General features: G+C 38.0%; 2 protein-coding genes and 1 long non-coding RNA gene across 5 annotated transcripts in view; 1 reads left to right on the top strand and 2 right to left on the bottom strand.

Annotated features, from left to right (window-relative positions):
- The window catches only part of LOC144063740 (uncharacterized), a 13,902-nt gene extending 8,413 nt beyond the window's left edge, over window positions 1-5,489 (bottom strand). Inside the window, exons 1-4 of one of the 3 annotated variants that reach the window (XM_077585577.1) lie at window positions 4,715-5,488; window positions 2,617-2,907; window positions 1,817-1,894; window positions 987-1,040 (exon numbers count right to left, since the gene is read on the bottom strand). In XM_077585577.1, coding sequence (XP_077441703.1) covers window positions 987-1,040; window positions 1,817-1,894; window positions 2,617-2,907; window positions 4,715-4,835 — 544 coding nt within the window. In that variant the 5' untranslated portion in view covers window positions 4,836-5,488. Of the gene's footprint in view, window positions 1-986; window positions 1,041-1,816; window positions 1,895-2,616; window positions 2,908-4,714 lie in introns of all 3 variants that reach the window. The other 2 variants (XM_077585574.1, XM_077585573.1) reach the window with 2 other exon arrangements.
- Window positions 5,490-7,141: 1,652 nt separating this feature from the next.
- Window positions 7,142-12,780, bottom strand: LOC144063779 (uncharacterized). Its single transcript, XR_013296632.1, has 2 exons — window positions 12,375-12,780; window positions 7,142-10,533 (listed from the first exon to the last, which is right to left on the bottom strand). It is a non-coding gene; the product is annotated as an uncharacterized LOC144063779 (long non-coding RNA).
- A 1,432-nt stretch (window positions 12,781-14,212) lies between these two features.
- Window positions 14,213-22,484, top strand: LOC144063754 (uncharacterized). The gene is made up of 2 exons (XM_077585592.1): window positions 14,213-14,622; window positions 20,635-22,484. Exon 2 carries the CDS (start codon window positions 20,706-20,708, stop codon window positions 21,840-21,842), a length of 1,137 nt encoding a protein of 378 aa, XP_077441718.1. The 5' UTR covers window positions 14,213-14,622; window positions 20,635-20,705; the 3' UTR covers window positions 21,843-22,484.
- The last annotated feature ends 1,953 nt before the right edge of the window (window positions 22,485-24,437 follow it).

The raw sequence follows: 24,437 nt of genomic DNA on the forward strand, positions 1-24,437 counted from the left end.
CTCTCTCTCTTCTCTCTCCTCTCTCTCTCTCTCTCTCTCTCTCTCTCTCTCTCTCTCTCTCTCTCTCTCTCTCTTCTCTCTCTCTCTCTCTCTCTCTCTCTCTCTCTCTCTCTTCTCTCTCTCTCTCTCTCTCTCTCTTCTCTTCTCTCTCTCTCTCTCTCTCTCTCTCTCTCTCTCTCCTCCTCTCTCCTCTCTCCTCTCTCCTCTCTCTCTAGCCCTTATTGAAGCGCATTTTTCAAAAGTGTGTAATTTAACTGGACATTTACTCTTTGATTGCAAAACGTTAACTAACGTTTAGTAAAATCCTATGGAGGAGTGCCAAAGACGTTAAAAGACGTTTTTTTTTTTCAAAACAGAGGTGAAACTAACCATTTTCTATTGTTGAATACTGAAAAACGGAATAAGGTAGAAACAAACTTTTTTTTCTGATGAAAGATGAGAGTCCAATCTTTCATTTGGTAGTATGTGTGTTTCCATACTCCAAACACATAATTTTCTGTGGACCTTGAAAGATCAGTCAACAATGCTTAAATCGGCTGGCACCCACGGCATCCCTTTTCTGAAAAAGTCTGGCAGTCAAAGAGTTTATCTGGACGGGGGAGGAAGCCAGAAGACTCAGGACAAGAAATTCTGCTTCTGCTCGAAGGCCACGAATGTTCAATAAGTTAAATGACATTGAACTTACTGGAACAGGACAGAAGGGCAGGAGACTCTGGTTGAGTGGCACAGTTTTCGCTTGTGGGCGGACCATCCTCGCCTGTCCCTCCCTATGGTTCAACTGAAACGGTTTCAACATATCCATGCAATGAGTGAGAGTAAGTACAATGGCAACGTGCCACACTAAACTGTCCAATATGGCGGCATGCAAGTTATGTCATCAGCTTGAACCTTTTTTTTTTGGGAATACACACCGCATAATCCAATAAATGAAAAATTAACTGTTAATTTTTTGCTTTAGAAGTTACAGTATATGAAATTAAACTTACCAGGACAGGTCAGGAGGGCATCAGAAAGTAATTGAGAGTTCAGAGAAGGTCCAGCTGAAAGTCACAGTACATAACAACAAAAGGTCAGGTTTCACTGTTAGACGACATACGCTAAAATGTAACCAATATATTGGGATTGTAATATGAAAAGTCTTTACATGCTGTAGATTCAATTTTTAATCAACACGCAATTAATGCATTTTCATGTAACCATTATGGCAGTGGATATTTTGCCGCAACCGTCAACTCCCCTGCTAGCGCCATTCTCGCGCGATTTGCCACGTTGCGTACAGAGCCTTGGATAAAGAAAAAACAAAAAGTGGTTGTTTTGCTTTTAACCCTGAATAGCCTGCCTAGCTTCCACGTGTTCTTTTTCTTTCCAACGTTTTCAAATTATCACTGAAAGTAGGGTTTTTTCGACATTACCTGCCTACAGTACTTTTCGTTTACTAAGTTAATTGATTTAGGAGGGATTTCACAACAGTGCAGAGGCTCAGCGTTGCCGTTGATGCGTTACTTTGCCAAGCGAACATGCCACGCTAACAGCTAAGTGAGCTAACATGCCATGCTAACAGCTAAGTGCTAGCGCAGTGTGGGCCACGTTGCGACCTCGCATCGACCTAAATGTGCATTTGTGTTACTCACAAATGTCTATAAGCAATCACGGTTAAATAGTCGACTTACAACAGGCCACTATTTCCTCCGCAAAATAACGCTAGCAAGAAAGTGTTATACAAACAAAACAATACATCAAGAAAGTGCTTCAATAGGAAATGAATAAATTAACGAATGCATAACTACAAAGTGTTTATGAGGCTATTGTGTATTACCTTGGTCTGTTAGTGATGAATCCTCGCATACTGCCATCGACTCCTCGCACATCGCTTCCAGGATGCCGATTGAAGAATCTTTTGTCCCGCCAAGTGGTACACCCCATCCGGTGCCCGAGAATGGCGTTGAGTCTTTCACACCACTTATTAATTTTCCCGTCATTTCCAGTGTGACTATTGTGGTATGTAAGTCCTGCTTGAGCTTCTTCAGTTTTTCCCTGACTTGTTTTTGTGTGTGACTTATATTTAGCTCGGCTAGCTTTGCTGTTATTAATTGGTATACCTTATCATTTCTTGTGGCAGTTTCAAAGTGGCTTTGGGTCTCCTCGTCCCCGTAAATGCTCAGGAGTGCCTGTACTTCCTCATCCGTCCACCTATCGATTTTTTTTTTTAAAAAACCTTCCATTCTTGCAATGTTTTAACAAAGACGTCAGTGATTCCCACACCATGTTAATACTTGGGCGGACCACCCAAGTAAATTGGCCACCACCTAAGTAGATTTCAAGAAAATGTAATAAAAATAGATTTTTTTAAAAAGTGTCACGAGCAGATATACCGCATATAACATTAGTTCGGCGTCACTCACTAGCAGGACTGAGAACAATCATGTCTTTTCAATTTATACTTGTAGCCAAAAGTTTTTTCACACTTAGCACATTTCTAACGTTTGCGGTCAGTGTGAGATGTTATATCACCTTGAGACTGTTCATCATCGTCAGTGTGAGGAGAGTGTGACATGTCGTTACCATCTGACATTAGAGCTAACAAGCTGTCTGCTTGTGATCCTCCAGAGTGCTCACCATCAATTTCTGTTGCCATGGGTTGACTTGAGCTGCTTCTTGGTGACTCTGCCCCTTTGTTCTCTTCATATTGACCTTCATCTTCAGTCTTCAAATGGACACCAGTTACTGGCAATTCTGTGAATTCCTCCTCCTTTTTAATGCATGGTGGCAGCTGCTCCTCTTTTTTTATGTTGGGAGACTGCGGCAGCTCCTCCTCTTTAACTTGAAGAGGCTCCAAGTCCTCCTTCCCTTTAACGCCAGGCAATTCCAGCTTCTGCTGCTGAGGGCGAAGATATTTGTCACTGATATCTGCAGGACATAAGACACGCATGGTTCGGTAAAGTCAGTCTGTTGTGACTTTGATGTTGTGCGTTTCATATTTAAGATTATCAGATGGACCACGTGAGCGAAAGAATAGTAGAGGAGGTAAATGTTACAGATAGTCCGTATTTTGCTACAGACATCACTGAATGTTAACTTGTCATGCCTGTAACAGCAATTATTTGTTTTTATTCTTTATTTTACTCTCTTCCATGTGTAAATATTACTCTAAAACTGAGTCGATTTGGTCCCACTCTAAATTGACTTAAATTTACTCTACAGAATTTACTGTGCATTTATCCCGTCACATTGAATGCTTTATTATTGAACACTATTCTTTTTGTCAAATATAAAATAATCTTTTAAATATCATATGAAATTCAAGCCTCTTGAATTTCCATTCTTCATTTTTAAAACTAAGCATTACAAGTTTGGGGACTTAGTGGGCTAATTTGGGACCTCAGGGATTGTATTTTGCTATGTCGTGGAAATGTGTGTTGGCAATTGGCATGAAAAAAATATATCCTTGGATATTTGTATCGTTAACTTTTGAGGAAAGAAGAATCCTTGAAAACTCAGCTTTAAATATGACTTAAAAGGACAGCGAGAAATTAAATTAGAAAGTAAAATAAGAATGTACTAATATAACAATTGAAAACAAATACTGGACGAGACCCAATATTTTAATTACTTGTTTAATTTGAATATTGATCAACGCTCTTGCCGTGAATCACGTGAGAATTAAGGCTGCGTTCACACTGCAGCTTAATTCCAATTTTTTCACAAATGAAGTGTTCCAGGATACACCAAGATATGTGAAAAGTATTTCACCTTTTACCACTCAACACCAACACATTATTGTCATTACTAGTCTGCTTATTTGCTCCTCAATCATGTTGCTACTTCCTAATGAGGGAAACTTACTAACACGTGTGGTGTGTGTGTCTGCACAGATTCAAGTAGCCTCATGGAGTAAGTCATGGACATAAGATTGTTTTTCAGCAAACAAAAGCTAAATTTGAAGCATATGTATTAAAAACAAGATGTAAAAAGGCAAACTAGTGCTAAAGTCAATTTGTTTTCTTAATATGTTTTATGATATTTCTGTACTTCACCCATACACAGACTTGTGCAATACAGGCATTATTAATATTATTTTGTAGATCTAAGCGCAATTTCTTTAATGTTATGTATGTTTTTTTACAACATAGTACAGACAAGCGATATATAGTCAAAAAAAAAACATTCTGTATTAAGTTAATGTCTGTTAATATATTTTATAATGTTGTGGGTTTCATTTAAAATAAAATTTCAAAAACAAGTCTATGGTCCATTTTTTTTTTTAGAATTCTCACTGCAAACTTTGGCGCTGGTTTACTCCAGAAACAAGCATACTGTCGATGCGTAAGTTGAGGAGCTGTTGTATCATAAAGAGTACCCTTTCAAATAAATTAGGGTTGGGATATGTTTATATTTTTAGTCTTTTTCTCCTTTAAATAACTTCTATTAGATTCGGTTTACTCACTGACTTCCCATGCAATTTTTGAAGCGGGAAGTACCCCCAAACTACGACCTATCCAAAACCCCAAACCTCCCGCTCTTTGTACCACTCAAGCAACCCCAAGTCCTTATAGCACCCCTCAACCTCTGCATTGAACAATGGTTAAGGCGTTCACCACGAAAATGCGTGTTCACTGGTTCGATTCTCAACACACAGTGGCCTGATGAAGAGTGCGTTAAAAATAAATATAGGAATACGTGTTGTTAAAAAGTATTAACGAAACAAGTGACCAACCTGCTGTGTTAAACACAACTCGTGTCTGCTTGCATTCAGCGCTCAGCAGTTGACGTCGCTCGTTCTCCTCTTGTGCTCCACAAAGTTCCTCTTCGTACTTGACTTTAGTTGTTGCGCACATTTTACGCTCAATTTTGATTTAGGCTGACTTGCCGAGTGAACGTGTCGAAAACAAACGCATCTCCTTTGTTAGCGGCTAGTATGCTAAAATAAACTAAGCTAAAATTAGCTTAGTTCATCTAAGCAATGTCGAGAAGTTTCGACAAGCAACCGAGACAATTTTAACCGTACACGAAATGTAATAATTATATCTGACTTCAATAGAGTAGAGACGGACGCCCAGTGTCGAGATTTGAGTAAATTCAAGACGAATTATTCAGTGAAGACCGCTAAACAAAGAAATAACATGGTGTAGGGGAAACATACAATCTACGGCAAGTCCTTTTGGACAATCTGAGTGACTTGCTGAGTGAACGTGTCGAAAAGAAACGCGTCTCCTTTGTTAGCGGCTAGCATGCTAAAATAAACTAAGGTAAAATTAGCTTAGTTCATCTAAGCAATGCCGAGAAATTGCGACAAGCAACCGAGACAATTTTAATCGAACACGAAATTTAATAATTATGTCTGACTTCAATAGAGTAGAGACGGACGCCCAGTGTCGAGATTTGAGTGAATTCAAGACGAATTATTCAGTGAAGAACGCTAAACAAAGAAATAACATGATGGAGGGGCAACATACAATCTACGGCAAGTCCACTTGGACAATCTTTGTGTCACCAAAAAACGAAGCAACATAATACAGCGTGTAATTTATAGAAAAGAGTGAAAATTGATCAAATAAATGAAGAGAACAAATTATTTACTTGTATAACATCAGTTTGTAGCTTCCGAGAAACTGTTCAACCTGCGCACCAAGACGAATGGTATCATGTTTTCATCCAATTTTGTGGTACACTTCAAGCTTAGTCTATCCACAGTACGTATTGCTAAAATGTTTTATTCGGGTATTACTAAAATGTTTTATTCGGAATGGAAATTTTACCATGATCCGCAACTCGCCACTTCGCGCAGTTTTGCCATTACTCGCGCTAGAATTACAAGTGAAAATTGTTGACCACTTTGTTGTGGTATAACGGTGAAGCCAGGGGATCATCCTAAGTGTGTGTGGTCACAGATACAAGTCCCGCTGTAGATTTTTTTTTTCAAACTACAGTTTCTTAACCACATAAATGCTTTGAGGGTTTTCGTTAGGATTAGGCTGATAATGTGGATAACAGCCTATGCTCTGACGGTTATGTTTAGGGTTATGGACCAACACCGCCCCCTGTGCCAAAGTGCGGCACTGCAATACTCTATCTCCCATAATACTACTCTTTTAAAGGGCCAGGCTTGGCCTGTAAGCAACTAATGGGTCGTTCTAGAATTGGAGGACATTTAATTGCAAATTCTTGAAAAATAAACCTTAACTTTTCTGTTTTTCTGCTACATATTCATCAATAATAGAGAATAAACAACGAAAGGCTTAATTAGCTCATTTTAACGATCAATGGTACAATTGCGTTAAAAAAAAATCCACAATCTTGTTAGTGCAAGCTTGTCACTTTTATCACAACAGGGTTGCATGCACTTATCTGAAATATTATATTTATTAAAACAAATGTTCCCACAGTTACAAGAGAAAACAATGAAAAAAAAAAATATATATATATTGAAATTCAAATTTAATTTTAAAACCGTTTTATTTGAGATTCAATTTGGTCAATACGGGGCATGGGACATGAGGAAGGGAAAAAAATGCATTTTATGGAGTACTCAAGACTTCTTTTTTTTTTTTTTAACTGTTTTCAAGCATTCTTATATGTTGTTTTTTTTTCCCCTTCCAGATTTGGTCACAGAACAAGTACATTTAATCAGAAACTGCATGTCTTAGTATTTTGTATGTGGATTATTCAATGGCGCCACCAAGGAGAAGGGTCTGGTTTTTCATTTTTCTGGTAGGTTTTTAATTAGCTGGATCTCACAATGACATTTATGAATGAAACTCACACGGCCACATAAAAAGTTAGTGAGGGATGCCGTGTTTTTTGGCTTGTTTTTTTGAACCTTTTAGTCTATCTATCACACTGTACAGTTTGCTGTTCATGTATTGAACTTTTAGCTTATTTTGTTGTTTGCTGTCATATCAGCATTGCAAATGAGAATCTGTTCTCAATTGCCTTCCCAGGATAAAGATCAAGTAAATAAAATACTGTAAACAAGTATGACTCTGAAGTAGTGTCACGTCTGTAAATAAAGGCAAGGTGGCGAGGAAGCCTGAGGCTTAGGCTACAGCTAACTTCTCAGCAGCTGGCTACGGATCATCACTCATAAATGGAAAATAGACACGTTATGATCTTGTCAGAAATATGCTATCAAAAACGAAGCAAATGAGGTACTGTAATGCTTTATTCAGGATCACATTCAGGTACACTTTTTCCATCTCCCTATGCACAGTCAAAGTTTCTTCAAGACAATTTCAATCAATTATTCACTTAATGGATATGGACTTTAAAAAAAGACAAACTACATACATTGCTTTGAGTGTTTTAGCACATGTTCTATTTCTCAAAACTTGTCCACAGGAGACTTGTACTGTAAGAAAGTACTGAAGAATAAAAGCACATAGATAGAATAGAAGAATCAGTGTTTCCTCTAAATCCACTCCTTTAAATGTCTTCTCTTAAAAACAGATTTATTATTATTGTTGAGCACTCTAATGCATATAATTCTCTTGCTCAGTATGAAAATGTATATGCGCTTGCACTTTCATTTGCATGACGCTAGCGTAGTAAATCCCCCCTTGTTTGGGGTTGCGGTCATTAAGCACGTCAAACAACAGCAAGTCAATAGCTGACACCCGACAGGGCGGAGTCAGAGGAGTCAAGTACCAAATTACAAATAAACAATAAAACAGCAAATTACCAACCATAGATTTTACAAGTTTAACAGACGTGATGTAAAATCTGCAACAAAGTGTCCTTTGTTCACACCGCCACTACGGTTTTCCGGAACGTCTGCTAACGCTGCTGAAAGAAAAATCCTAGACTAAAAACTGAGAATGTAGATTATACATTCACTGTCATTTTAAATTAGGTTCACTATTAAACATGGAAATTTCTTTTTCTTTTTTTAATCATGTATTTATATAAAAGGGGACAGTGCACATTGATGGGGATTTACATGGAAACATACCAAATTATAGCCCTCTGCTAATTTTAATCTGTAGCCCTTTGGTAGGTTTTGAATACAAATACAATTTAAAAAAATAGTTTAAGTAAAGTCAAGATAACACACACATTAAGCAAACAGATCATTAATTCCGTGGTAGGCGCCCGACAGCGCTCGTGTGCACAGACAGCAAAGATGTGCTTTCTGTACCATCTTTAAATGTAAATGCTAAAATAAGATCATATCATGCTTCATTGATCCCTGCTACCCTCACCAGCACAATTGTGCCTCTTAGCTTTATCCGTACATGGGAATCTTTCACTACAAACTGAGCAGCCAAATGATTTCTCACTAGTGTGGCTTCTTGTGTGTCTTAATAAGTTTTACTTCTTGGCGAAACCTTGTCCACAATCTAAGCATGGAAAAGGTTTCTCACCAGTGTGGGTTTTCGTGTGTCTTTTTATACGACGGCGTATTAGGGCCACGTATAAATATATATGTACATTTTAGAGGGTGGGGGCAATATTTAGAGAAAAAAACCTCGCAAATTTGCGAGTTTAAAAAGTGGCAGATTTGCGAGAAAAAAACCTCAGAAACCTACGAGAAATACACATAGCGTAGCTATAGTCTAATCATGTGAGGATTCGATGGTGGGTAATGGGACACTGTTTATAAAATGAAAAGGCAGGATGGAGACGGATTATTCTTAAATTAAAACTTTACTCGTCATTCACCGCAGCCAGAGCGACAACACTTCCTGATCCCCTATCAGCTGACTAACACTAAACAATCAGATGCTAGCATACCATAGGTAAATGCAAGTGAATGACAGAGAGCAGCAGATTTGACACATCAATTTAGATACTTGTACAAAAAAAATACCAAAATGTATGAATGTGTAAATAACAATTCTGGAAACATAAATCTACAAGTAAATATACATTTTAACAAATTAACTTAAATGCTTGATCGTCCGGGTGTGAACCTTCGCAAAGCGAGGCGCCTTTGTCGCTGGCCAGTGGCCGTACACAAAGGTTCAAAGAGCGAATGTTTAACATGATATGGTTACTATCTCCTTATTTGGAAAACCGACCTAAAAGTATTGGGACAAACAGTCGAGTGGTACGCTACGTGTATTTCTCGAAAGTTTTTGAGTTTTTTTCTCGCAAATCCGCCACTATATAAAGAAAAAAAAACCTTGTAAATTTGCGAAAAGTGGCAAATTTGCGAAATTTTTTCTCGGAATATTATATTATATTATATATATAATAAAAATATATATATTAATACATGGCCCTAATACGCTGTCGTACTTTTTAAGCTTTCATTGCGAGCAATTTCTTTACCACAAACTAAGCAGACAAAAGATTTCTCAGAATGTGAGTTGTCATGTGTCTTTTTAAGCTTTGATTGTGAGTAAAACTTTTTTTTTTTTTTATCACAAACTGAGCAGGCAAAAGGTTTCTCACCAGTGTGGGTTCTTGTATGTAGATTTAAGTGTCCTTTCAGAGTGATTTTTTTTTTAACCACAAACTGAGCAAGTAAAAGTTTTCTCATCAATGTGAGTTGTTGTGTGTCTTTTTAAGCATTCATTGTGAGCAAATTTTTTACCACAAAATGAGCAGGCAAAAAGTTTATCACCAGTGTGAGTTCTTACATGTACATTTAAGTGTCCTTTCAGAGTGAATTTTTGACTACAAACTGAGTGTGGGTTTTCATGTGCGTTTTTAAGTTTTCATTGCCAGTAATTTCTTTGCCACAAACTAAGCAGAAAAAAGATTTCTCACCAATGTGAGTTGTCGTGTGTCTTTTTAAGCTTTCATTGCGAGTAAATTTTTTATCACAAACTGAGCAGGCAAATGGTTTCTCATCAGTGTGGGTTCTTGCATGTAGATTTAAGTGTACTTTCAGAGTGAATTTTTTACCACAAATTGAGCAAGCAAAAGGTTTCTCACCAATATGAGTTGTCGTGTGTCTTTTTAAGCTTTCATTGCGAGCAAATTTTTTACCACAAACTGAGCAGGCAAAAGGTTTCTCACCAGTGTGGGTTCTTACATGTACATTTAAGTGTCCTTTCCGATTGAATTTTTGACCACAATCCAAGCAGATAAAAGGTTTCTCTCCAGTGTGGACAACCGTATGCTGTTTCCAACAAGACTTGTATCGAAATGTTTTTTCACACCGGGAACATTTCCAACATTTGCTGCCAGTGGGAGATGTCATATCACCTTCAGACTGTTCATTGTCTTCAGTGGGAGGAGAGAATGACGTGTCGTCACCATCTGACATTGGCGCTAACAGGCTGTCTGCTTGTGATCCTCCAGAGTGCCCACCATCAATTTTTCCTGTCGTGTGTTGAATTGAGCTGCTGCTTGGAGACTGCACCCATTTGTTCTCTTCATATTTACCTTCATCTTCAGTCTTCAAATGGACACCAGTCACTGGCAACTCCTCCTCCTTTTTAATGTATGGTGGCAGCTTCTCCTCTTTTTTTATGTTGGGAGACTGCGGCTGCTCCTCTTCTTTAATTTGGAGAGGCTCCACGTCCTCCTCCTCTTTAACACTAGGGAACTCTGGCTCCTGCCGCTCAGGACAATATTTTTCACAGATTTCTGTGGGACACAAGAGACACATGGTTTGGTAAAGTCAGTCTGTTGTGACTTTGATGTTTATTTTATATTTAAGATGATCAAATGGAGCACAATAGTAAACGAATAGCAGATACAAATAAAAGGAGAAAATAAATAGCTCATTCAATAATTGAAAGGCACCATTTACTGGAAGGAAGAAGACTTCATTCTTGTAAAAAAAAAAAAATCAGAGCGCATCTGCAGCAACAATAAAAAGGCCGATTCCAAATAACATTAATAATTTGGTTTGTAAGCGCCTTCCAAACTGATGCTGTATATTAGTAGACAACAGCTAAAGCAAAATTCAACAGATTAAATAAGATTTTTTTTTTTAAATAAACGTTAAAAACTTTTAAGCTTTGTATGAACCATATATGAGTTTTATCATCTCTTCTTGGTACAGGTGTTTAAGGTAAATTCCACTGATTGTCACACCCAACTAAGTGGGGGCAAAATTCATTCTCCGCATTTGACCCATCCCCTGAGGGAGCGGTGAGCAGCAATGATTGCGCTCGGGAATCACATGGTGATCTAACCCCCCAATTCCAACCCTTTATACTGAGTGTCAAGCAGGGAGGCAATGGGTCCCATTTTTATAGTCTTTGGTATGACCCGGCCGGGGATTGAACCCACAACCTCCCAGTCTCAGGGCGGACACTCTACCACAAGGCCACTGAGTTGGTTAGGTGTTATTATATTGTCTTTTTTTTTTGTTATCTATGTGTGAATAAAATGAATACATCAAAAGTAATTTGTAATACTCTCAACATACTGTTCATCGTACAGAAAACTGGGGCCCATGTTGGAGAGCACTAAAATGGATTAAAACAAAAATAAATAAATAAATTAAAAACGTTTTATGCCTAAAATGACTGCAGTCAATAACCAAAATTTAGTAGTGCTGTGGGGTGCACACTGATGCTTTTTAAATAACATTGAACATGACAAGGATATATCTTGTCCAAACAGGGAGATTTTCAAATACAAATAATAAAGGCAGAAAAACAGCGTAATGGAAGCATTAAATTAAACAGTGAGTCTCAATAATAAGGGGGTTTCCCCTCAGATTAAAAAAAAAAAAAAGTCAAATCATGCGTGTTCCTATTTCCAGGTATAAAAATGGGTCAGGGATGAAGAAGGTGAGAATTATACAACCCCTCTAGGAGGGTCCGGAGGCATATATATTACAAAAATAAATAAATCATCCAGCGTCTAATATTAATGGTTGCCAGTGCACGACTATGTATGCTGGCATTGCATATTAATTAAATTTACTGGGGGAAAATTTTGAATATTAGGGATGAAAACGCCAATTTCAGAAAACTGATTGATTTGATTGGTTGATTTATTTCTTCACATGTCCCTTCATTCGCAAAAGTCAAGATTGTGCCTAGGAAAAAAAAAATCTAATGAGAATGTATAGTAATATGCTTGACATATTATAACAAGTTGATAAACCATTTTGCAGGTAAAGATTTATGCCAAAATTTTGTGGGGGCTCGGCTGAGACAATTCAACAAAATCTCATTATATATATAGTACATTTTGATCAACATGACATAAGCAATTAGTAACGTAGGAAACAGCAGAAAATTGGACATAATCATTTGCATAAGCATTTAAAGCATGTTCAAAGATATGATTGTGACATAATGATGTAAAAAATGAAACAAGTAGTACTGAGAAATTCAACCATGATCTGAGAAATGTAGCAAAGCGACTGAGAAAACTGTAAACGTAACGTCAGAAAGTGGCCGGGTAAAGAGTCCATTAAGTAAATACAAGAATATTGTTGATAAGTATTGATTAAACAAGTGACAAACCTGCTCTGTTTAACACAACTCGAGGCTGCTTGCACAGAGCGTCCAGCAATTGACGTCGTCGCTCGTTTTCCTCTTGTGCGCCACAAAGCTCATCTTCGTACTTGACTTTAGTTCTTGAGCACATTTTTACCCTCACACTTGATCTCTGCTGAGCGAATGTGACGACAAACGAGTCTTCTAAATTAGCGGATAGCAAGCTAAGCTAAACTAAAATAAAATAAGCTAAGATCAGCAAAGCTGAGAAGTTTCGACGAGCACTAAGACATATTCAACTGGACACGAAATGTAATAATTTAGTTTGACTTCAATTAAGTACGTTCAGTACTTCAGTTCGAAATCAGAACGAATTATTTAGTGAAGCGTAGTGTGGCTATGTAAAAGAAGCCCGGAACAAAGTATATTCTGTCACGTGGACAGTACGGCAAGTCCACTTTGTCAAAACTAGTGTCACTCACTAACACGAGGCAACATAGCTTTATGCTCTGTTTCAATGTTTTTATTTAAATATTCCCCATACTTCTTTGTTTGTGTTTTCTGTTTTAATAACGTGTTTGTGTAATATTCACAATTTGTTTATGAATTGATTCTTTTTTTAAATCAATAAAGTTATATGAGAGGGAAAAAACAAGAAGCAACATAACAATATTTCTAATATAAGACGTTTCTAATATAAGACGTATATTGTTATATTCATTTGGAGTGAGACAATAGTCAGTTATAAATATAGCGCCACCTAGCCCATGGGTCGACAAAAAAATTATGATACCTAAGGTATTTTGTCCCAAATTTGGATATTATTTGTAAGTGTGATAACTTTCATTTATTAATATATATTTTTTTACTTTCCACCACTCAAAATGTTCAGTTACATTAGAACAATCCATACATGTGTACTTTTATTTATTTATGATGCCCTCTATGGACAATAAAAGCAATATTGTGCTATGCGTAAAACTAACTATGTTGTGTGTGTGTGTGTGTGTGTGTGTGTGTGTGTGTATATATATATATATATATATATATATATATATATATATATATATATATATATATATATATATATATATATATATATATATATTAGTGGTGTTAGAAAAAATCGATTCGGCAATATATCACGATATTTCAGTGCGCAATTCTTGAATCGATTCGATATGCAACCGAATCGATTTTCAAACATACATTTTGCATGTGAATATTCAACAAAACGTCTTACTTAGGGTTAGGATTCACACATTAAGCATGGAAGAATGTTATATTAATGGAACACTAAGCCTTAATATTTTATTTCAGTGCTGTTCAAACATGAAACAGACTGCAACCTGTTCATTAAATGCAGTGGCTCAGTTATAAGCCTGAATTTTCAGATAAATAAATACATTTTCATAGAAATCTTACAGTGTGCATGTACAAGTTTACTGATGGGTATTTTCTAAACTTGATTTTAAAAAATCGCAATAATCAATTTATAGATTCGCATCGGGATTAATCGGTATCGAATCGAATCGTGACCTATGAATCGTGATACGAATCGAAAGGTACTAGGCAATTCACACCTCTAATATATATATATATATATATATATATATGTACATACATATGTGACTTACACATATATATATATACATACATATGTGTGTTCACAAGTATTTACCCCACAATAGTGTATACACAATGAAACGTGAGTTGGCGCTGTATTATACTGAAACATCATTTAAACAGTTTGTCAATAAATAATAATAATAATAATAATAAACTTCTTGTCAATAACATTTTATTTTTAAAACCGGGTGTCGTCCTCCGCGCTCGCGTCACTTCTCGCACACTACCGTAAGTCCTAGTAGAAAAGGGCGAACTTAAAATGAAGAGCAGCTGGCTTGACTGTTGAGTCGACTCCCTTTTGGACTGAACGTACTCAAACTTCGACGCTCTGCGGGTTTCAGTACTTCGTTAAAGTCAAACATAATTGTTACAATCGTGTCCGGTTAAAGTCGTCTCAGTGCTCGTCGTGGCTTTGCTTAGCTTAGCTTGCTAGCCGCTAACAAGGGAGACGCGTTTGTTGTCGGCAAATTGGCTCAGCAGAAATCAATTGTGAGCTTGAAGTGTCGTGAATACCGGTTGAAATTGTACGCAAGAACGAAAGTAAAGTACGAAGAGGAGCTTTGTGGAGCACAAGAGGAGAACGAGCGACAACGTCAACTGTTTGACGCTGTCTGCAAGCAGCCTCGAGTTGTGTTCAAGACCGCAGGTTTGTCACTTGTGTAGGCAATACTTCTCAATAATCTTCCTGAATTTACTTTTAACGGACTCTTCATCCAAGCGTAACTTTGCCGTGAATGGCTCTAATCAGCACGGATTTACACTGAATGGACCGTTAATGGTCCCTCGCGGGCGAAGCCACAAGGCAGCCATCTTACGTTGCCACTGTCTCATACTGCTAACTTCAATGTGTTTTTTATTGAAAACACGTAAGTTATTATTAGTACGTGATTTATGCTAGGATCGCTGTAAGAATTTAGGGGAGCTTCTTAAAAGAATGAATTTCACTGTTTTGTTTGCATCAACCATTTAAGTTTCTGAATGACAGTAAATTTCAACACTTTAGGTTGGTTAATTATTTGTTAAAAAATAAAACAACAACAACAAAAACACCCACATGTATGGTCTGACCAATAGTACAGGTTTTAGAAGAAATATAAAATTGGGACTTAAGAGCTTTCGGTCCGACTCCAGAAATGATATGTATATACAGTAAATATTGAACCGTGACATTAATGTATTGAATCGAACCGTGAATTTTTAATTTTGGATATCATTGCACCACTAATACAGTAGGGTGCAACATTACACAAAATTCACGGTTCGGTTCAATACAATGACATCACGGTCCAATATTTTTTTTTATCCAGATTTTTTTAATTGCAAAATGTTCATGCATTTTAAACAAATGACTTAATATCTCAACGTCCCCCATGATTAAAGACATTGACAAATGCAAAGAAGCAATGTTAAAAAAAGACAATGTATTAAAAATGTTAGAAAAGCCCCAAGCAGTGCTCCTAGTTTATAGAAAGCCATAATAAATTTCCACAATTTTAACATTGTCAAGATCATGACAGGATTATTGGCGGCTCATGGCTCAGACCGGCTCACGGTTGTTCACAAAATGTTGTTGTATAAGTTTTTTTTACCCGTATATGCCATTCCTCCAACCTCGAATATTCAAATTGATTTTGTTCCAAAAATCAAAATTACAGCTGAATATGCTTACAAGATCACAATCAGTGTTTACTGTTTATTTAAACAAGTATGGGAATATAATTGGTTAAAAATGGTGGTCGTGGGCCGGTGGGGCGCCGTGTGGGCGCCGTATGGGCCTGCTGTGCCCTTTTTATTTTATTTTAAATTGGGGATTAATTTATATTATCATGATTTTTGAGAATTTTTTTTTTTAAATGAACAATTTGCAACCATAGCTTGTATATAAAGTTAACTTGTAATGAGGACCCTTTACTATATAGTGTGTGGTATAGTATTTTAACTCTGGTGCGAGATCACTGCCTTTGATTCATATTTGTATCAAGATGTATTTTTTTCCAAATATAGATATTGTAACTGATATTTGGTCCGGTAATTAAATAATCCCAGACTGTACACCATAAATAAAATAATCAACATACTCAAATTAATTTACACACAAAGGAAAGATGAGTTTATATTGCCAATGTGTGTTCTTCTTATCAATAGCAATGTATTTTTTTATGTATAGTAAACTTGTATTTAAAAAAAATGGCTAAAAACATAATAGTGATAGCCCACCCAGCATTTTTCGGTCTAAAAGACGTCTATTAGACTAAATGGTACTTAAACGTCTAGTCTAAAAATTAAAGTTTTTTTTTTTTAGACATCTACGTCTAGACCCCTCGTCTATTCTTAGACATTTAAATAACCGCTAAAATTAGACGTTTTCTAGACGGTAATTTTTATACCAATTGTATACGCCTCGTCTAATCTTAGACGTTTAAATAACCACTACTAGACGTCTTATTTATCAACGTCTAAATTTAGATGTTTGCCAGACGTTCACTTTTATACCAAATTTAAACTCCATTTCGTCGTATAGATGTTAAACATATTATTCACAACAAACCAAAATTAAAGTTGTCAAAATTGAATGTTAAATCGGGTTGTCTAAAAAAGGGACCAAATTTAACCTGTGATCCTTACCTTGATGTAGTTCCAGGATGACAAATCCCATCACGTGTATTTGGAACTTTTAATTAGGTTAACATTAACACTAATGCCATGCTTATTTTACCATTGGATATAAATACATCTCTTGATGTTAACATTAACCAAACTATCCTATTTAGATCTAAATCAAATACGTTGTTTTTCCAAACATTATCCAACCATCACAAACATTTGAATGTGAAGATATATTTTGTAATTTTTATGTATTTATTTCTTTTTACACATTTTTAAACATATTGCCATGAAATTAAAACAACAACAATATTACCAATATAATATAAACACTTTGAAATTGGGGTGGAAAAGTGGCTTAAAGTCTACAAAATTACAAAAATGGTTAAAAAAAACAAATCCAGACACTACCTGCTTGGGATGCATAAACCAAAACGCCGAAGAAGAAACCCCCCCACCAATTTCTAATTTCCCAGGACATAATGTCAAAAGTCTGCCGAGTCTTTATACTCTCAGCTTTGATTTCTCCCCAAGAGTTGAGGCTCTTTAACCCATCCAAGGATGGCTATTAGGGTCTCCACACCTACCATCTGAAATTCTAAGACAGACATAAAAATAACAGAATAACTTTAATGACCATTTTTTAAATTAAGTTAGTTTAATCCTTTCTTTTCTCATTCAACGCACAGTTGTACACCCTCTTCCTAGTAGGGGTGTTAGAAAAAATAGATTCGGCAATATATCGCGATATTACAACGCGCAATTCTTGAATCGATTCGATATGCGATTTTTAAACATACATTTTTTTCATGGAAATATTCAACAAAACGTCCTACTTAGGGTTAGGATTCAGACATTGAGCATGGAAGAATGTTATATTAATGGAACATTAAGCCTTAATATTTTATTTCAGTGCTGTTCAAACATGCAACAGACTGCAACCTGTTTGTTAAATGCAGTGGCTCAGTTATAAGTCTGAATTTTCAGATAAATAAATGCATTTTCATACAAATCTTACAGTGCACATGTACAAGTTTACTGATTTGTATTTTCTAAATTTGAGTTAAAAAAAATCACAATAATCTATTTATAGATTTGCATCGAGATTCATCTGTATCGAATCGAATCGTGACCTATGAATCATGATATGAATCGAATCGCCAGGTACCAGGCAATTCACACCCCTACTTTCTAGTAATTAAAAAAAAATCATTAAAAATGAACAATTCCATATCGTAATACCACACTAGGCCTGGAGGACATTAGACCACCCCAGGTGTCCCACAAAAAAGGTCCCATCAAAATATGATGTTGCATGTCAAAACAAAAGCAGAATTTGCCATATTTGACTGTCAACACACCTGATTAAAAAAAAAAATCATTACAAATTAGCAATTTGATTGCGTAATACCACACCAGTCCTGGAGGACACTAGACCACGGTCATAGTGAAGGGTCTTGGATTTCTAACAGGTTTCAGGTGAATTAAAGAGCGATGGTGATATGTTGACTCGGGAAGGCTGCCAAATGAATAATACTGAGCTCTCCTAAAAGAAAAAACAAAACATGACTCAGACAAATCTTTTAGTAGCACTCATAGTCGTAGAGAGAAAACATTCCAAGGATGTAAATTGATGTGATCATTCCGCGTGAGCACCTGCACGCAATTTTGGCATTTGAGCGTCCGTTTTACCATTCTTACGACATAATTAAGATCTCGGCGCGCTTTAGCGAGTCCTCATGTCTCCCTCTGTTGGTCATTGTTTTTCATGTTTCTTAGACGGGTTTTGTTGCTCTGTACTGCGGTTATAGGTATGTCAGAAGTAACGGAATCAAGAATTACCATATAGCCTTTTTTTTTCCCACCAGGTTTGCGATGGTGAAATAAAATAAATGGATGGCAAACATTTTGCGAGAGAACAGTTTTTTTCTTCTTTAGGTGCTCAGTTAATGACACACTATGAACAATGGCTGTTTTTTTGGCCTTAGTGTGAAGACTTTTTGTTGCATCAGTAATACTGGCTTTTCTCCCTAATATTTAATTGTTTTCCCCCTCCATCAAATTCATTAATGAATTGCATACACAGTGGCGTACTGTCCACAGTAAAAGGGATACTTGACTCATTGAGCCATTTTGAGCTGTAAAAAGTTAATATTTTGTCCAGAATGAATTTGATAACGTCATTATTTGTCTTGTACAATTAATAGTTTGAAAAAACTATTTTTTCCACTTGCTGTCGACTGAAGATGACATCCCCTGTGTTGAGGAACTAGGTCATGAACAATCAAAACAGCTCACCCGTTTTCTGGTTTTGGTCAGTAAACTGAGCCATGATTGGTCGTTACCTACTTCCTCAGCACAGGTTATGTCATCTTCAGTTGACAGAAAGTGGAAAAATGTGTTTAAAAAAAAAAAAGACGTTTTTTTTTTTTTTAACTCTGACTGCCAGACGTTTTCAGAAACGGGATGTCGTCAGTGCCAGCCGATTTAAGCATTTTGACTGATCTTTCAAGGTCCACAGAAAATGTTGTGTTTGGACTATGGAAACACACATACTACCAAATGAAAGATTGGACTCTCATCTTTCATCAGAAAAAAAAATTGTTTCTACCTTATTCCGTTCTTCAGTAATCAACAATAGAAAATGGTTAGTTTCACCGAAATGCTCTGTTTTGAAACAAAAAGCGGAGAAAAAGAGCTTTTTGTGAAACGATGTTATTTCATGCACTCTAGTGAATTGTACACTTCTTTTTGTCCATGAATGATGCCACAAACACCTAAATAGTGCTTTACTTCTGTAAAATGCTTTCACCAACAATGAAAAAGTGTTTTTAGTTTGCAAAATACGTTTATTTCCATTCAACAGTGTAACAATTTGACAAAACAATTTCGCAAACTATTTACAAATATATGCAACTGTGGTACTACTTACAATTATGTGGATGTTTCAAATACAGTTTTTCTTTTTATAACGCTCCCCTGCGTGCAAGGAGACGCAGCAGGACTCGCACAACAGATTAGTTTCACTTTAGCTTTGTGCGTTTCGCGTGCAAACGTTACACTTTCTTGACGGCCTTTTTTTCCGGGGAATAAATAGCAAGTAGCAGACTGTACACACTCCTCCGATGAATATGCATTGGACTCGGGGCACTCTCCGTCGTCCGATCGAACGTCCGCCTGAGCATGCTCTGTTGTGCTCCGCGTTTATGACGTCGTCATAGCTGCTGTGTCAACGCTTGCAACTTCGCCGTCAACCTCGGATTCACCATCATCATCATCATCATCCATGATGATCATCGTCGTCATCAATGTGCTCTTTATCGTTGGTCGATGCTTTTGGTCTTTGAAAAAAACGGCTCGGGCGTGAGCTGCTCGCAACCGGTCGCCATTTTTCCTTTGTCTTCCATTCTCATCTCCTGCTTGACGCTCCAGCTCCGCCTCTACTGACGCCCACCCGATCTTGTCAAAAGAGAGTCATCGCTGCCCTCTAGGGGCCAAAAATAGTCATTAGGCACAACAGACCTCCTTGAAACTTTCACCACAGCTCTGGAAGGCTTGCCCGCACCCGTTTCAAAAAAATAGAATAAAAAAATTGGATGACGTCATTTAACGTCATTGGCAGCCCTCCGTAGGTTTTTACTTGACGTCTTTTAACGTCAGTGGCAGTGAAAGAGTTAAAGAAAAATAATGAAGTTATCAAATTCTTTCTGGACAAAATAGTAACTTTTTACTGCTGAAAATGGTTTAATGAGTCAAGTATCCCTTTAATGACAGACAACTGATTTAAAAAAACATATATATCCAGAACAATCGTGTTAGAGGCTTGACAAGTTTGCGTTCTGTTTTCCAGATCGAATCGATGATCCGTTAAATTTGCCAGCTAACGGCTAACCCTAATGCTATTCATAAGCTCACATGGCCCATCTGGGTGAATTTGAGGCTTAAACCACTATATAAAAAGGAGTCCATTTACCATTTAAATAAAAAAGAACACACAACATCAAAGTCACAACAGACCAACTTTACCAAACCATGTGTGTCTTGTTTCCCGCAGGCATCGGTGAAAAATATCTTTGTCCTGAACGGCAGGAGCCAGAGTTCCCTGGCGTAAAAGAGGACGACGACATGAACCCTCTTCACATTAAAGAAGAGGAGCAGTTGCAGCCCCCTAACATAAAAAAAGAGAAGCTTCCATCATACATCAAAGAGGAGAAGGATTTCACAGAGTTGCCATTGACTGGTGTCCATTTGAAGACGGAAGATGAAGGTCGATATGAAGCGAACAAAAGGTCGGAACCTCCAAGCAGCAGCTCGAGTCAACACATGACAACAGAAATTGATGGTGAACACTGTGGAGGATCACAAGCAGACAGTCGGTTGGCTCCAACGTCACATGGTGACGACACATCAGACTCTCCTCACACTGATGACGATGAACAGTCTGAAGGCGATGTGACATGTAATACTGACAACAAATGTTGGAAATGTTCTCAATGTGGAGAAACTTTTGGTTACAAGTATAAATTGGAAAGACATGTGATTGTCCACAATAGAGAGAAACGCTTTCTCTGCACAGTTTGTGGTAAAAAATTTGCTCGGAATGGACACTTAAATGTACATGTAAGAACACACACTGGTGAGAAACCTTTTTCCTGCTCAGATTGCGGTCAAAAATTCACTCTCAATGCAACCTTGAAAGCCCACGAAAGAACCCACACTGGTGAAAAACCTTTTGCCTGCTCAGATTGTGGACAAAAGTTCACTATGAGAGCAAACTTAATTGTACACGTAAGAAAACACACTGGTGAGAAACCTTTTGCCTGCTCAGTTTGTGGTAAAAAATTCGCTAGGAAAGGACACTTAATTGTACACGTAAGAACACACACTGGTGAGAAACCTTTTGCCTGCTCAGATTGTGGTCAAAAATTCGCTCACAGTGCAACTTTGAAAGGCCACACAAAAACTCACACTGGTGAGAAACCATTTGCCTGCTCAGATTGTGGACAAAAATTCGCTAGGAAAGGACACTTAATTGTACACGTAAGAACACACACTGGTGAGAAACCTTTTGCCTGCTCAGATTGTGGTCAAAAATTCGCTCACAGTACAACCTTGAAAGACCACACAAGAACACACACTGCTGAGAAACCTTCTGCCTGCTCAGTTTGTGGTGAAAGATTCCCAAGTAAGGCTAAAGCTAAGCGGCACAAGTGTGCTGGTAAGAATAGCAGTGATCAAGGAACCTATCTAAATTCGTTGTAGCATTTACGTTTAAACATCGTACAGAAAGCACATCTTTCTTGTGTACTCAAGCTCTGTTGGTCGCCAACTACTGACTGAATGAATGATCTGTTTTGCTTGTAATGTGCATTTTATTTGTCTTTACTTTTCCTAGTTTTTTATTTTATTGTATTTTAATTCAAAATGTTACATCAAATCACGCTACAGTGGCCGACTAGTTAGCAACTGGGAACCTCTGGCATAAGGCCAATTTGATATATATATCTCGATACACATGCAGGATGCAATTCAATTGAAAAACTATATCTTTAGGAGCACAAAAGTTTGGTACGATTTGATTAAGTTTGGGACCGATATGATTCTCGATTCGATACGACTCATTTCAATATTCGAAACAATGTGTGTGAACATGTAAAAAAAAAAAAAGAGACAACGAAAAGCATCTTCTAAGTTTGCCTTTATTAGATCACTTATTTAAATAGACCGCAACATAGCACTGGGCGATATGACTGACTGAAAAAATGTATCACATCAACACAACTAAACTAAATTTGTGCACAGTACAAAGTATTTCGGAAACACAAACCAGGATAAACTTGAGTTTGTCAGAACATCTGCAACATGAAATAAACTTGTTGTCCAGCCATATACAGAAACATCAAACCACTTTATGGAAAAATAAATCTATCAAACACTTTCGCAGTCGGACAACCGGGCGATTATGACGTCACTGCCCATAGCAACCCAATGCCATTTTGAAATGGGGGCAACCACTTACTGTTGAGCGCTGGATTACAAACGCTCTGAACTTTCTTAATATTTGCGATTTATTGTCCTTCCGTATGGCTTAAACTTGCTGTGTTGAGGGTTGTACCGCTCGGAAGAATTCAAATCGGCATCTGCAGTTCTTTTTTACACCTAAATCCAGGGATACTTATGTTTGGTGTGGTACATTGCCAATTCAATGTGTGCAGAGTTTGAAAGATGAAACACTGGGTTGTACTTTGCCAAATTGTGATGAGGTTGTGCGAGTTCTGACAGGGGATTCAGACAGACGTTCCAACCAAACCCTCGCAATACGTTTGGGTCTGCCAGGTCTGACAGGCATCTTACCTCACCATCGGAGACAACACACCACCAGGTGGTGATCAGTTGACTCCACCCCTCTCTTCACCCGAGTGTCCAAAACAAGCGGCCGCAAATCCGATCATCGAACCCATCCAGCCTAGGGTGTCCTGGTGCCAAGTGCACATATGGACACCCCTATGTTTGAACATGGTGTTCGTTATGAACAATCCGTGACAAGCACAGAAGTCCAATAACAGAACAACATTCGGGTTCTGATCGGGGGGCCCGTTCCTCCCAATCACGCCCCTCCAGGTCTCACTGTCATTGCCCACGTAAGCGTTGAAGTCTCCCAGCAGAACGAGGGAGTCCTCAGAGGGAGCGCTCTCCAGCACACCCTCCAAGGACTCCAAATAGTGTGGGTACTCTCAACTGCTGTTTGGTGCATAGGCATAAACAACAGTCAGGACCCGTCGCCACACCCGAAGGCGGAGGGCGGCTACCCTCTCATCTACCGGGGTAAACTCCAACGTACAGGCGCCAAGCCGGGGGTCAATAAGTATGCCCGCACCTGCTCTGTACCTCTCACCGTGTGAAACTCCAGAGTGAAAGAGAGTCCAACCCCTCTAAAGAGGATTGGTACCAGAGCCCAAGCCGTGTGTGGAGTAGAGTCCGACTATATCTAGTCCGAATTTCTATGCCTCGCACACCAGCTCGGCTCCTTCCCCACCAGAGAGATGATATTCTGTGTCCCAAGAGCTAGCTTCTGTAGCCGGGGATCGAACCGCCAAGGTCCCCGCCCTTGGCTGCGGCCCAGCCCACTATGCACTTGACCCCTTTGGCCACTCCTACCGGTGGTGAGCCCATGGAAAGGGGGACCCACGTTGCCTCTTCGAGCTATGTGCATATTGTATGTGTATATGCTACATGTCTATGCTAGTTGTATATATTAAGTGCCGAGGAGTCAAGGACGCCATTCTATGCCAGCTCCAATCTTCTTCAACTCACTTCGACAGAACTATACGCTGTGTACGAGTTCCAATGTTTTCAACAGAGGCAAGTGGTTCTTTTGCCTTCCAGCGTCCGGGAGGGGGCGTTGCCATGAAGGCTCAGTCTCTCTATTCTATCACAATAGAGTAGCGTTTTTATTCACCACTTTAAATATCAAGATAATATTACTGAATGGAGCAGCTTTAACATTGATATCTCTCACCTATTATCTATGGAACTGACAAACAGGTCACCAGATGTTTAGCTCAGTCAGTTGTTATTGTTAACCCACAGAGCTCCCAAGCTGGTTATGCCAAGTGGAGTGGGGTTGGATTTTTTGGGGGACAACAACCACTAAATAGAGCTGCGAGTAGCTATAAAGGGTCCTCGCAACCCTGGCCACGGTTGGGGTACTTACATGTTGGGGTACTGTCAGGACAAGAACCCAGCTCTAAAATAGAAATGGTGGGCAAGGTTTCATGTGTATTCATTATTATTAAAAGGCCAAAAATGGTGTGCCATTCCCCAAATAAAATCAAAATGGCGGACTTACTGTTAGGT

Source organism: Vanacampus margaritifer, chromosome 14 (genome assembly GCF_051991255.1).
Source record: "Vanacampus margaritifer isolate UIUO_Vmar chromosome 14, RoL_Vmar_1.0, whole genome shotgun sequence".
In the NCBI taxonomy this organism is placed as follows: Eukaryota; Metazoa; Chordata; class Actinopteri; order Syngnathiformes; family Syngnathidae; genus Vanacampus; species Vanacampus margaritifer.

Bases quoted from the DNA above. Each gene is read 5' to 3' on its own strand.
- LOC144063754 (XM_077585592.1), top strand. From the start codon at position 20,706: ATGAACCCTCTTCACATTAAAGAAGAGGAGCAGTTGCAGCCCCCTAAC.